The 15,000-nt window shown below is 35.5% G+C and overlaps 1 protein-coding gene across 1 annotated transcript in view; it reads left to right on the plus strand.

The window, feature by feature from the left end:
* eys (eyes shut homolog) overlaps window positions 1–15,000 on the plus strand; it is a 407,203-nt gene that overhangs the window by 141,740 nt on the left and 250,463 nt on the right. The window contains exon 20 of the mRNA XM_056471602.1: window positions 1,072–1,331. Within this exon, the coding sequence (XP_056327577.1) occupies window positions 1,072–1,331 (260 nt within the window). The remainder of the gene's footprint in view (window positions 1–1,071; window positions 1,332–15,000) is intronic.

Genomic DNA, 15,000 nt, shown 5'->3' on the forward strand with positions numbered 1-15,000 from the left:
TGTATAAACTTATTGTATGTTAAACTTTCATAATGGATATTATTGATTATTAAAACTGATATTCAGCAAAAGAGACCGGGCATATTTCGCATTCGAAGCAAATGAAGTGGCAGTTATGCTATAGGCTTCTTTTATTTATTTATTTATTTATATATATATATATATATATATATATATATATATATATATATATATATATATATATATATATATATATATATATATCCATGCTGAAGAGGATGTTCATATAAATATAGCTACACGATGCCTCAACATTTTTAGTGTCTGTGAAGTTGTTAATATCAAAATGAAAATAGGCAGTACCTTATATCCTGTTTTCATTTTATTGTTAAGATGGTGAAACAAGGTAGCCAGGGTGATGTGAATGAGGTTATAAAGTAGCCCACACTGTTCCCTTTGATTTACCCTACTTGTCCTCTGGAGTTTGTTTTCCATATCAAACTTGTGAAGTCTGAACTTAAGGAAAGGGTGCAAGATTAAAATTTGTTCACCTAATATTGAGAAAAAGCCACAATCATATATGCAAATGTCTGCAGCCACGCTTCTGTTTTTAGACGTCTCTGTTTTCCCCCATCCACACTAACACAGAGCAGCAGCGTTTTAAAATAAAAATAGCCCCTTTAGCATTTCCAAACACTCTGTTTTCAAGGCTTGAAAACTCTGGGGTAGTGTGCACGGAAGGCGCAACCAAAGCAAAACTAAAACATATAAGTGTAAACGGGGCTGCAGTATGCACATTATCCCACAGATCACAATTGTGATTGAATGTAAAACATACATTTTCAAGAATAGTTAAATAAAAAATGTAAATTAAAAAATGCTTTGTTTCAAGAGGTATCTAATGACACATTTATGTTGAAAACGGTATAATTAAATGGGTACAGCCTTAAAGACAGCACAGCCTTAACAGTTTAAGCAGTAAAAATCATGTAGATCTCAATTATGATACTTTTATGATAACTGTTTTGTCATTTTTGATCACAACATTTTCTCACACAAAGTGAAACAATAAAAAAAGTCTTATCTGCAAACGTCTCCTCTGTCTGATAGGTGTGTGTGTCCTCAAGGATGGACAGGCCTGGACTGTGGCGAGGATGTGAAGGAATGTTCTTCCTCGCCCTGCCTGAACGGGGCACATTGTGTGGAGTCTGATACCCCAGGGGAGTTTTCCTGCACCTGCCCGCCCTTCTTCACCGGGCCCCTCTGTGAACAGCCTTATGACCCCTGTGAGCTGCGGCGTAACCCCTGCCTGCACAACTCCACCTGCCGTGGCCAGTCAGACGGAACCGCCCTCTGTGTTTGCCCAGTCGGTGAGATATACAGTACCAACCCAACTGTATCCTACCCACTGACCCACCCACCCGCTGGGGGAGAGCTGTCATTCACAGGCCTTCTGTTCTGTGGCTTTATGTTCGCTCTTTTGTAGCTTTTTGTAATTCAGTTGACTTATTTTGAAGTAGGTTTTTCATTGAAAGTCAAGCAGTTTTGGATAACTTTTTTGTTAGATGCTTAGTCTATAATGAATGGGTTATGGCAGTAAATCTGGAAATATCAGAGATGTTTCGGATTGGAAGAAAAGCCACACTAGGTTAAGCCTTACATCTTTCTGAAATAGTGTAAAATAGATTAGTGTATGGCATAACAGTGGAACTATCAGAAATCTATAGCTGCTATAAAGCGGTCAATCTGTTCATATATGACTGTGCAGAATTTAATTTTGGTCACGTCATATTTATATTTGAATTTTCTATCGAGATTTTAGAATTTAGCTTTATGAAGTCATTGTTATTCTAAAAATAATGAATTTATAAAATAGTCATTTTTTGTTAACATCCTTTAACCCTTCACACTGGCGCTTACCTCACTTTGGAAGCGGGAAAGTTTAAAAGACATGTTTTTGCTATAAGAAAGTTATATGTTTGTTAACAGAAAGTTCATATGCAACAGAGGTATGCATTTTCAAAGGCAAGGGAACAAGTAATGGACAATGAATTTCAAGTTAGACATTTTGTGTTTTGTAATTTTAATAAAAAAATTAATGTAAGAATGAAATATGCACACATTTAGGAAACGTTAGGGGACTATAATTATACAAGGTATGGGTTTTATTTGAACAAAGTTATTAAACTACTAAATTTTAAAATGATCAAAATGATTGCCTTGTTAATTCTAGTGTTATTAATATTATATTATATTATATTATATTATATTATATTATATTATATTATATTATATTATATTATATTATATTATATTATATTATATTATATTAAAGTGTTAAAATAAATTGAAAATGTACAAGAATTAAGGGTGCTATGCTGTTTTTTTATCAGCTTTTGTGTGTATAAACAAAATGGAATGCGAGTCAAAAAAGGTAAGACTTTAGAATAAGGCTCCATTAGTTAAAGGTAATTAATGTCTTAACCAACAGTGAACAGTATTTCTACAGCATTTATTTATCATGTTTAATGTTAATGAGGGCCTAACAATGAATGATATACAGTTAATGTCAAAATTATTAGCCCTACTGTGATTTGTTTTATTTTTATTTTTATATTTTTCTTGTTCAAATATTTTCCAAATGATGTTTAACCGAGGAAGATATTTTTCACAGTATTTCCTATAATATTTGTTCTTTTAGAGAAACTTTTGTTTGTTTTATTTCAGCTAGAATAAAAGCATTTTTTAATAAAAAAAAACATTTAAAGATCAGTATTATTAGCCTCAAGCACTTTGGTTTTCAACTACAGAACAAACCATTGTTATACAGTAAGTTGCCTGATTATCCAAACTCGCCTAGTTAACCTAATAAGTTTTTAATTGCACTTCAAGCTGAATACTAGTATCTTGAAAGATATCTAATAAAACATTATGTACTGTCATCATGGCAAAGATAAAAGAAATCAGTTATTATAAATTACTTATTAAAACTATTATGTTGTTAAAAAAACATGTTGCAATGTGTTAAAAAAATCTTCTTTCCATTAAACAGAAATTAGGGGGAAAATATACAAGAGGTATACTAATATTTCAGGAGGGCTAATAATTCTGACTTTAACTGTATGTTCACCTAATATATTTGCCATTTATTTAGTTATTTAATGCTATAAAAGTGTTGAATCATGAGTGTGTGCATCTTATTGTTTACAGACTATAATAGGGAGTGGAGAAACTGCATACTTTACAAGATGAGCTATTAGTGAATGACTTTCGGGATCTGGAGTAGTGCAGACACTTTTGCCACAGAACAATAGTGTCCGTTGTCCAGCTGAACTTAATGGCTTTTATCTTGATTTAAAAAAAAGCAAATGGACAGTGGGTGCATGCCTCAGTGCGCAATTACATTGTGTAGCCTCGATACAAACTGACTACTACAAGACTACTATCTATAGGGTCTAATGGGGCCATGCTAACCTTGCTCTAGTGCTGTAGTCGTCTTTTGTACACTAGTAATGTTTAATTTTGTCCTTAACTCAAAAGATTGATACATTGCATAGGATCACTTATTCATAGAGCAGTTTTCAAACAATGAATTCTACTAGTCCATTTTTATGAGTAGATTTTGTAAATTCATTGAAGGTCATACAATTTTGCAATTAAAAGCATGCCACTGCTTTGCTGGAGTACTGATGAGCTTAGCTGCTTTCCAGGCAGTTTCTTGGCCAATGCATTGATTTTGGGTCAAGCTGATTTTGGGGTACTTTTAATGTATGGCACCTGTAGACTGGCTGAAAAAAAGGTTGTTCAAGTTTGTGGATGTTAAGATTATCTGTAGATTTTAAAAGAAGTCTTTCATGCTCAACAGGACTGCATAAATTGAATCAAAATAAAACACAAAACATAATATTTTGTATATAATAAATATTAGTGTGTGCGGCTCAGTGGTTAGCATAGTCACCTCTGTTGGCATATCTAAAAAGTTTGAATCCAAAAATGACCAGTCTGTCAGATGAAGAAGAGTCAGAGATTCAATTAAAAATTTTTATTTTTTTCAATTAAAAAAATCAGCAGAAGCCAGCTTTAACACTCGCAAATGAGTTCGTAGGCTCTGCTTACAATCCCAAATCATCAACAATTATACTCTTACAACTCCGTCATACATATAGGTGTTTTAACCTGATTGGTTAAAACACAAATAGACTTAGAAAAATTTCATGTGCATACAATTCTGAACGATATCTCAATATGTCAAGCCACTAGGCTGTTCAGAGCTGACCCCAGACCTGTGAAAGCATCCACAATTGAAAAGAACAAACACGCAACGTACAATCTGTTTCTTACTCAGGGCTGAGCGTACTCTCAGCCGTCTTTATCAAAACTGGTATAATCTAAATCCAAACTGGCAGTTTACATAAAAAGACATGCAATATACGTGAATTGGGTGAACTAAATTGACCGAAGTGTATGTGTGTGTGTGTGTGTAAATGAGTTTATATCTATGTTTCCCTTTACTGGGTTGCAGCTGGAAGAGCATCTCCTGCGTAAAACATATGCTGGAATAGTTGGTGGTTCATTCCACTGTGGCGACCCCTGATAAATAAGCTGGAGGTAAATGAATGAATAATACATTTATTTATTTATTTGTTTGTTTGTTTATTCGTTGTTGTTTTTTTCTTGTTTTTTAATTATTGCATAAAACATAAAACATTAAATTTAGGATGCCTTGACAAGAACAAGTTCAGACAGTATTACTGTACATACTGTATTTAAAATCTAATGTAACATTAAAAGGGTGGCACGATGGCTCAGTGGTTAGCACTTTCACCTCACAGCAAGAAGGTTGCTGGTTTGAGTTCCAGCAGTGATTCATTTATTCCCAAACCCCTCCTTAGCACGAAGCTAATCTGCGCTGATTGGACCGATGACGGCCTGTTGCAATTGGTCGACAGCGTTCAGCACAAGACAGAGTGAAATGCCCAGCACGGCATATCAATATTGAAATAGTCAGAGTACATAGTGTGAGTGTGAGCATACCTGCCAACACTCCTGTTTTTCCTGGGAGTCTCCCTTATTTCAGACCCATCTCCAGCCACCCACCCATTTTGTTATCCCGGAAAACTCGCATAATTTAAACCACCCCCTGGTCCTCAGAAATTTGGTACGGTCTGTGAACCCCTAGGTTGCCAACATTGGTATAGGATCCGATCGCAGCGGCCGCCCGAAGTTTCACGGTAGTTACTAACACCACAGTAAACAGTACCCGGTTCTCAACAGTGTTATTCAAACATCTCACCCCCGAACCTAACCAGCACACTTCCAATAATATCCAGCTGAGCACAGCGTCTTCATGACTTGATTCAACCGGGATCTGCTACAGTGTTTGTCTTGCTCTCTTTCTTTCTACAGTGTTTGTGGGCGGAGCCACAGGTTTCAATTTTCCCAGGTTTGCATGCGCAACAATTGGGCGGGGCTTAAGTTTTGTATCGACATCACAGCAAAACAGCTAAAGACTCGTTATCAAGACGATTCATTTGAAGCACTCGTTGAGTCGACTCTTTTATAAATGAATCAATAGTTTTAAACACTGTGCACTTTCAGATTTAAGCATTAGCTGGATATTTCACTTGACCTAGACCTGTGTTACACACTACATGGAAGGTCATTCTCAAAAACCCATAATAGGGGCTCTTTAAGAGACAGACAAGTTTAGTCATCCTTGTTTGCGATGATTTATCTTAAATCACCCTTAATTTGGCAAGCATTGTGCTAAACTTCAAAATCTGCCGAATCCTCCTCATTTCTGTACACATAGAAAGAAAGAGTGGCTCATGAGAGGAAGCTGCGGCTCTCTGGATATCCACGCCTTTCTAGTTTTGTTCTGCCAGATCTCCCCTGCAGTATTTGTCCATTGATGTCTTCAGCATGAGAGAAAATTATTAAGGATCACACACTGATTTGAAGCCATTGTAACCGCTTGAATCATACTTTCTTCCCTGTTAAACGGTGTCTTACCCTTCCAATGATTTTTCCATTTTCTTTGCCTCCCCATTTTTTGACTCGCTCTGCGGAGACAGAACAGACCCTATCGCTTCTGCCAAAGAAGAAGTTCCAAGTGTTTCATTAAATTTTGGCTGCAGGTTTCCATCAAAGGAAAACGAGGCCCGTCTGATGAATGCGCGGAACAGGGGGTGCAAAAAAGGTTTCTGCCCAATCTCTTTAATCACAGCGAAGCACGCGCACACACACATGCTCATCTGTCATTCCAAAACCCTCCTGATATTATTATGCTCGTTGAGAGACCAGATCACTTACTCGTAATACATGGCTGCTGCGTTTCAAGCACAGATTGTTCTAGTGTGATATTTTTGCACATTTGTATTCACTTGGTCACTCCACAGTTTCACAGGGAAATCTGATGCGTCTCCTTAGCCATTCTGATGCTATTGCTCACTCAACAGTAGTGAATGGCACAATGGCGTGTAGCTGTATAATGCAGAGGACTGTCTCACCGTCTGGTTACTAGGGATAAGTATTCGGAAGTGACAGCAATGACTGCAACTTTTTTAGCAGTGTAATTGGTTACAATGTAAGTACTCTGCGGTAAGATTGGTTGTCATTTTTGCTGGTTGTGCCAGCAAACCCTAACAGTGACTATGTATAGTGACTTTTAGTGATTATAAAGAGTCTAACCTTCCTAAAAGATGATTAAAGACAATTTTAAGGGCTTTATAAAGCAGCTCTACATTCCAGACCAATAGGTTAAGTATTGTATGTAGCCATTCATTCACATCAAATTTGATTTTTGTCTGTTGTAATTCTGCATGAGCCTAATAACATACATTTTTATGTCACAAAAATTGCACAATTATTTTATTATTTAAATTACATGGTGAATTAACCTGTATTACATGGCATGAGTAAATTTTTATCTATTGTCAATTAAAGCTACTGTTAAATCTGACAGTTAATTTCAGTGGGGTTTTCTTTAACTTATGTCATAATAGTTCACACTGCCCTTTTCTTGAAGTCTATTTGCCTTCTATTTTTATAAAATATGCTTACTTGAGTGCTCTTCTTGTAGTCATACACAGTGTTGGGGGTAACAATTTACAAGTAACATAAGTTACATAATAATATTACGTTTCGAAGTAACAAATAAGTAATAAGTAATAGTGTTTGAGTTACTTTAAAAAATGTAATGCGAGTTAGGCTTTAGTTTAGTTAATTCACTTTTAATAAATTGCTGAATTAAAATTAAGTCATGCACGCAATGAGATAATGCTGAAACAGACAGAAATGAAGACTGCAGAGCCTTACATTTCTGTGATGGAAATATTCTCATTATTTTGAACACAAGGAAGAAAAGGAAAAGATGATTGTATTAACGGACAGTGATTTTACTTTTTAAGGCAAGGCAAGTTTATTCATATAGCACATTTGGAATGTCTAGTTTATGTGATCCTAGATCTGAGTGATCTATTAGGTTTGTATTCAGTGAGCATATCTGTAACGTATTGAGGTCCCAGGCTATTTAGTGATTTATAGACAAGTAGTAATACTTTAAAATCTATTCTGACTGTAACTGGGAGCCAGTGTAAAGACCTGAGGGACAGGTGTGATGTGCTCTGATTTTCTGGTTCTGGTCAGAATCCTGGCCGCAGCGTTCTGGATGAGCTGCAACTGTCTGACTGTTTTTTTGGGAAGGCCCGTGAGGAGGCCGTTACAGTAATCCACCCTGCTGCTGATAAAAGCATGAATGAGTTTCTCGAAGTCTTCATTGGAAACAAAGCATCTGATTCTTGTAATGTTTTTGAATTGATAGTATGCTGATTTACTAACTCGTGACTATTGAAACTCCAGAGTCACACCAAGATTCTTGACCTTATTTTTTGTTGTTTGACCTTTACAGTTAAGGTACACATTCACCTTGAGAACGTCATCTCTGTTCCCAAACGCAATGACTTCAGTTTTCTCTTTGTTTAACTGAAGAAAGTTTTGGCACATCCAACTGTTAATTTAAAAGGACAAAAAGTACAAAAGTAGCAAACGCATTGCTTTAAACTTTATTAGTATATGGCAGGCATAGCTGTGGGGTCAGGAAGTTCTCAGAAGATAACATTATTCCACATTAAAAAATGTTATGGTTTTTTTTTTTAAAGGTAAATAATGATTATACAGGGCAGCATGGTGGCTCAGTGGGTAGCGCTTTCACCTCACAGAAAGAAGGTTGTTGGTTCCAGCCTCGGCTTAGTCAGTTGGCATTTCTGTGTGGAGTTTGCATGTTCTCCCCGTTTTCGTGTGGGTTTCCTTCAGGTTACTCCAGTTTCCCCCACAAGTCCAAAGACATGTGCTATAGGTGAATTTGGTGAGCTAAATTGCCCATAGTGTATATGTGTGAATGAGTTTGTGTGGTGTTTTCCAGGGATGGGTTGCAACTGAAAGGGCATCCGCTGCATAAAACATGTGCTGGATAAGTTGGCAGTTCATTCTGCTGTGGCGACCCCAGATTATTAAAGGGACTAAGCCCAAAAGAAAATGATTGAATGAATGATAGTTATACAGTATGTTGTTAATTGCAGAGCTCCTGGAAGAAACCTTGCAAGTTCTGAAAGAGATCAAGCCTCAGCCAGGTCAGAAAAAGTAACGCAAAAGTAACTCAACTAATGTAACACATTACTTAGCATATAAAATAACTAAGTAAGCAACTAGTTACTTTTTTTGGAGAGTAACTGAATATTGTAAAGCATTACTTTCTAAAGTAATTTTCCCCAACACTGGTCATACATGGTCATACATACGGTTGAGGTCAGAATTATTAGCCCTTCTGAATTATTAGACCCCGTTTATTTTTTTTCCCCAATTTCTGTTTACCAAGGAGAAGATTTTTTTCGACACACTTATAAACATAATAGTTTTAATAACTCATATGTAATAACTGATTTATTTTTTCTTTGCCATGATGACAGTAAATATTATTTTACTAGATATTTTCAAGATGCTTCTATACAGCTTGAAGAGACATTTAAAGGCTTCACTAGGTTAAGTAGGCAGGTTAGGGTAATTAGGCAAGTTACATTATAACGATGGTTTGTTCTGTAGACTATCGGAAAAAATATATATAGCTTAAAGGGCCTAATAATTTTGACCTTAAAATGGTTTCTAGAAAATTTTAATCTGCTTTTATTCTAGCTGAAACAAAACAAATAAGAGTTTCTCCAGAAGAAAAAAATATTATCAGACACACTGTGAAAATTTCCTTGCTCTGTTAAACATCATATGGGAAATATTTAAAAAAGAAATTAAAAGGGGGGCTAATAATTCTGATCTCAACTGTACATACATATTTCTAATTGGAATTGTAAACCCTAAATACAAGTTAAAAAGTATTTTATTTCCTTATTTTTTTGTATTTTATTTCATGTTACTATACTCCCAAATTCATTACACATAAATCAGCATATATAAGTATATATGCAGAAATAGCAAAAACTGTACGCAGATTCTGTCCAGCCTAGGTCATGAGTTGTAAACTTGGATCTGCAAAAAAAAAAAGCACCCAAAAAAGCACTTCTGGAAGGTTTTTTGGTCCCACTTTATATTAAGTGTCCTTAACTAATATGTACTTACACAGAAATTAATAATTCATTATAATGTACTTAAATACATGTATTTACTGTGTACTTATGCTTGATTAAATACCTGTATGTAAGTACATCTGTAATTGAATTCTGTAACTGCATTTGTAAATACACTGTTGACCGTCCCTTACACCTTAACCCACCCTTAATTCTACCCATACCACCAAACCTATCCATAAACCTACCCCTATCCTAACTCAAGAGCACCACAAGTGTTCTCAAATACATTATGAACACAGTAAGTACATTGTATTTATTTTTTGATGCAAGTACACAGTAGACAGTTTTTTTTTTCTTAAAGTTTTAGGATATAAACTCACACTTCAGACTTCTCGCAATTGCAAGTTAATATGTAATTGTAACTTAATATATATTTTTTAGACTGGGTATGTTTTTGTAATCAGTAGTATCTACATTGATAATACATAGGACAAGCTAGTTGCTGGGCAATATTTCAGAGCAATGTTGATTGAAAGCAGCCAACAAAATTGTATCTGGATCTGGTTGTCCTTATTAGTTGACCTATGTGTCACCTGCTTGCCCATTGACAGCATCATTGTTCCAAGTCACCTGGCAACATCTCTAAAATCAAGGAATTATGGAATAATGTAATTAAACAAATGGGTGTGCATCACTGAGTGCTGATATGTGATTTTGAACTTTAAACAAGTTTTATTTACTCAATAATCTGAAATGTTAGTTTTTATATGGGTTGGTTGAAATGGTGTGAATCAGCATTCTATCTCTGCATGTACAAGACACAGCACAAAATTGAAACCCCACCTATTCCCTTCTTCCCACCCGGTGCTTTCTGCTGAATTTATCTGTCAGACTTAACAAAATGTGCATCTCTAGTGGCCACCCTGAAGCCCTTTACCCTTCCGCTGTAGAAAATTATAAGAGGAAAAGGTCTGACTCATCACTTCCCACAATCCACCGAGAGGAAAGCCCATGTTACTGCGTGATGATCGTGCTCGTGCCCCTTGTAGATTGCATCTGGTAGTTTTGAACTATGATGTGGCCAAATGCTTTTTTCCTTGTTATACATCTGACCCCTTTTCGATGACACTTGCGTGACCTGCGAAACGCAATCAAAGCGGCCTGGCATCCGCTCTGTCGCTGTGGGCATCCTGAGCGAATGAAGTCTGTGGGGATAAGAGAGGCCAGAGGCCAGCGAGTGAATGAGTTTTTTTCTGTATCACACTGTTGTAATGGTATCACGGAGGAAATGAAAAGAATGTTGGGGAGGGATAAAAATAGAGAGCTTTGGCAATCCGCAGATTTCTGTTCTGGGGAGTGAAATAGGAAATTAGCATCCACCGCTGCATACATTACTGAGCTGAAGATGCGCGTAGGCTCACATGCCACCATCTTTTATCTATATTTTTTTCTCTTTCTCTCCGTCTACACACATTCTGACTCATAGCCATTCTCAGCCCACACTCTATATCTTAGTACTTGGATCGACTGGCAGATACACTGCGTGTTATTACACAACCAGTGGATTGAAACCCAGCCAGTATTCTCACAAATAATGACATAGACCACCAAAGATGATGTACATTGATGTACCAGATATCATATTTTAGGTTATGTCATATTTTACACATCTCCTTATTAACTCTTCATCCAGCTCCTTTGAATGTATAGCAAAAGTCCCTTTAAGGGAAGTCATTTCACTCCGCTTTGAAACACCTCTCTGGCAAATTCACGATAATTTCTTGCCAAGCTTACGATTAAATTTGATAATAGAAATCAGCAATAAAATTAAACAAGAACTTCCTCATTAGATTCATTTCAAAACGTTCAAGTCACACACAATCTGCAGAAACACACCTCTGGTCTGAACCCCTCCCCCGGAGATTTGTCAGCCTATAGTGATCGCTGATTCGCCATATTGACTGTTACACATTCCAATTATATTGGTACAGGTGTTTTAGGTTTTCCACCTCTTTTCATTCAGTTGTTTTCTCAGAAATAGCATAACATTGTTTATTCAATAGTACTTATGCTTCCCACTGAAAATAAGGGACTTGATGAAATTCAACATTTTCAACACAAGTGTTTGAAATATGTTTTTAAAGAAGTTAACAACAGTCGAAAATGGTAATTATTATATTATATTATATTATATTATATTATATCATATCATATCATATCATATCATATCATATTATATTATATTATATTATATTATATTATATTATATTATATTATATTTTTTTAATCTGTTCTCCAGTATTTTCCCCCAAATCAATCTAATTTACTTAAATCATAAATCACCAAATAAAGCACAGTGTACCAAACGCAGTACACTGAAATGAATTGTATTTAAAATCTGCCACCAAATGGAAGAAATTTGATTAGTCAGCAAATTTCTTCCCTTTGGTGGCAGATTGTAAATATAATTCATAAAGAAATTTGCTGAATAATCAGAACATTACACCATCATAACAGCAATGCTGTCTTTTTTATGCTTGCTTTGTTTTCTGTTGGTTACTAGATTACCAATACTATAGTCAACTCGGCGACGCGCTGCACCACACAGTGCCATGCATTTTAGAATTCTAAACATAGATTTCTATCAGGGTACCCACACTGGTGCCGCAAGTCGGCAGCTGTCCGCGGTTCCCAGCTATGACTCAGGACACTGTTCATATTTCTGCCATGTTCTAAAACACTTGACACAGTATTCAGCATTGGGTTAAAAAAAAGCACAGCGTGGGGTCCACACGGTGTGATATTATGAACATGATGTGATAATGACAATAACGGACCCATTAGAAATAGAAAAACAATATGTTATGATAAGCACATGAAGATACATCATATATCTCCAGCCCATGCTCATTATGAACATGTCCCCTTGTATACATTTCTGGAGAGTGCCAAATACTTCGCAGGAGGTACTTTTTTTTTTTGCAGTTTTTGTGAATCCACTCAAATTTCTCTCACGAGTGCCATTCGCGCCTGCTGTTCTCATAAATCCACCAGAGGCCGCTGTCGACTGACTGACTGACTAACACAACCCCCCCCCCCCCCCCCTCTTCCTTCTTCCCTAAACCTACCCTATAGTTAAAAAGCATCTTACTTATACCCTATACTTAAAAAGCATCAATTGACCAGTAAGTGGTCAGTTGGTAAGCACAAAATGGAACCGCGTCATACCGCCCTGTAGCATTTGTTTTAAAGACTTTGTTCTAAATGCAGCCAAACATACCTCTTGCTACATAATTTGTGATCTTCAGAAATATATATAGGGGTATGTTTTCAGAATGAGCCTATGTTGCATATCTCAGATATTCTAGACAAAGCCACAATGAGCGCCTACTCAGCCATGATATAATGTTGCTTCAAAAGACGCAAGCATGACGGTCAAACATGACTGTCAATCGGATGTGGACATTGAAAACAAAATAGAGCAGTAGCTTGCGGAAGAAAAAGCCACATCTGTGTGAACGGCCCCTAACTACTTGATGGAAACACACCTAATTTGCATTTATTTGTTTTTGGTGAACTTTGAAATGATTCACTTTAAGATATGATGGAAACCTGGCTAGTGAATAAAGAATTCAAAAGTCCAAAGGTTTACATTATATGTTTAATCCCACCTTCAACAATTCACTGCAGCTGCCTCAGCATTTTCACAGTATAGTTATTCTGTTGGTAAACTCAACACTGTGTCCTTGCTTGATCTATTCTCATTTCCAGCTCATCATGCTTTATTCTTGAACTAGTCCTGTTGGTTGACATGAGTATGTGACACGGTAATGAGCCAGGGCCCCAGCTGAACAGAAGAGATAGGAGCCGACAGAAAACTGCACATATCTCTCCATGCAAATGATGTTTTCATGCAACATTTATTGAGATACAGGCGCTGAGCCACAAGATCACACCCGGCCGCTTGTTCAGCTGAGCAGGCACAAACCTTTTGTGTTTACACAGCAGCTTGCTTTTAAATAGTTGTACAGCAAGAACAGGACCAGTAACACCCCTCACCTGAGGGCAGACAGGAATTAATGATGAGAGAGTGTACAGTCAGTATGGATACATGAGGGACGTTGTGATGATGAGGGACATGCGAAGAGATGCATGAGTTTTGCTTGTTTGTTTTGATCGCTTGTCATTTCAAAGGCTCACATTATTTCCCTGATGACATCTAGTGATAAAATTCTGGACTCATTGTTTATAGCATATTTTATTCTATTTTAAGAATTTTTTAAATGTTTGTTATTTACTTAATTTTTTTAAAAAATATTTTACAGTATATTTAGTTTTTTTATTTGAAAACGAATTCAATTATACATTTTTAATTCTTAATAATTCTTAATAACTTTTTAATATTGATAAAAAATGACATTTGAGTTATCTGCTTTAATTAGTGATTCTATTTGTGGTTAATATATGTTTTACAAATTTTATTCAATTATTTTTTTTACATTTTATAATGTTGTATTTATTATTATTATTTTTTAAATGCAGATTTATTAATGATTTAAGCACTTCTAATTGATGAGTTGTTGCATAGTGAATTTTAATTTGTCGTCTTTCTAATTCATATATTCTTCCGTCCTTTTTTTCTTTAATTCTTTTTAGGATTTATTCTAGTTATTTTTTTTCATTATTAGTAATATTTTTTTTTATTGTTAGACATATATGGTGACATGACGGCTCAGTGGTTAGCACTGTTGCCTCACAGCAAGAAGGTTGCTGATTTGAGTCCCAGCTGGTTCAGTTGACATTTCTGTGTGGAGTTTGCATGTTCTGCCTGTGCTTGTGTGGGTTTCCTCCGGGTGCTCCTGTTTCCTTCATAGTCCAAAGACATGCGGTATAGGTGAATTTAATAAACTAAATTTGCCTTAGTGTATATGTGTGAATGAGTGTGTATGGATGTACACACACACATGCATCCGCTGTGTTAAACATATGCTGGATAAGTTGGAGGTTCGTTTCGCTGTGGGGACCCCTGATGAATAAAGAGACTAAGCCAAAGGAAAATGAATTAATGACACACATATGCATATATAAAACTTTATTTTATTATTTTTTTCTTTTTATTTACATTAAGATACTATTTTCCTACAGTGATAAAATGTAATAGCACTTAGCATTTATTAATCTTCCTTTTTGTGCTTGATATTTATCTTTTATTATAATAATTTTAAACAAATACAGATTTTTTTTTGGTTTTTGAGGTTTTGTTTTTTTTATAAAATTATTTTCTTTTATTGTCAAAAATTACATTTGAGCTCTTCATGCAGTTTAATTAGTGTTTCTATTTGTGGTTGATAATTTTTTTATCATATAAATATATCATATACATAGAAATATATATTTTTTACATTTAATAATGTTGTATTTAATTAAAAAAATAATGATTACATTGCAGATATATTATTGA

The sequence above is a fragment of the Danio aesculapii genome, chromosome 13 (genome assembly GCF_903798145.1).
Source record: "Danio aesculapii chromosome 13, fDanAes4.1, whole genome shotgun sequence".
NCBI lineage: Eukaryota > Metazoa > Chordata > Actinopteri > Cypriniformes > Danionidae > Danio > Danio aesculapii.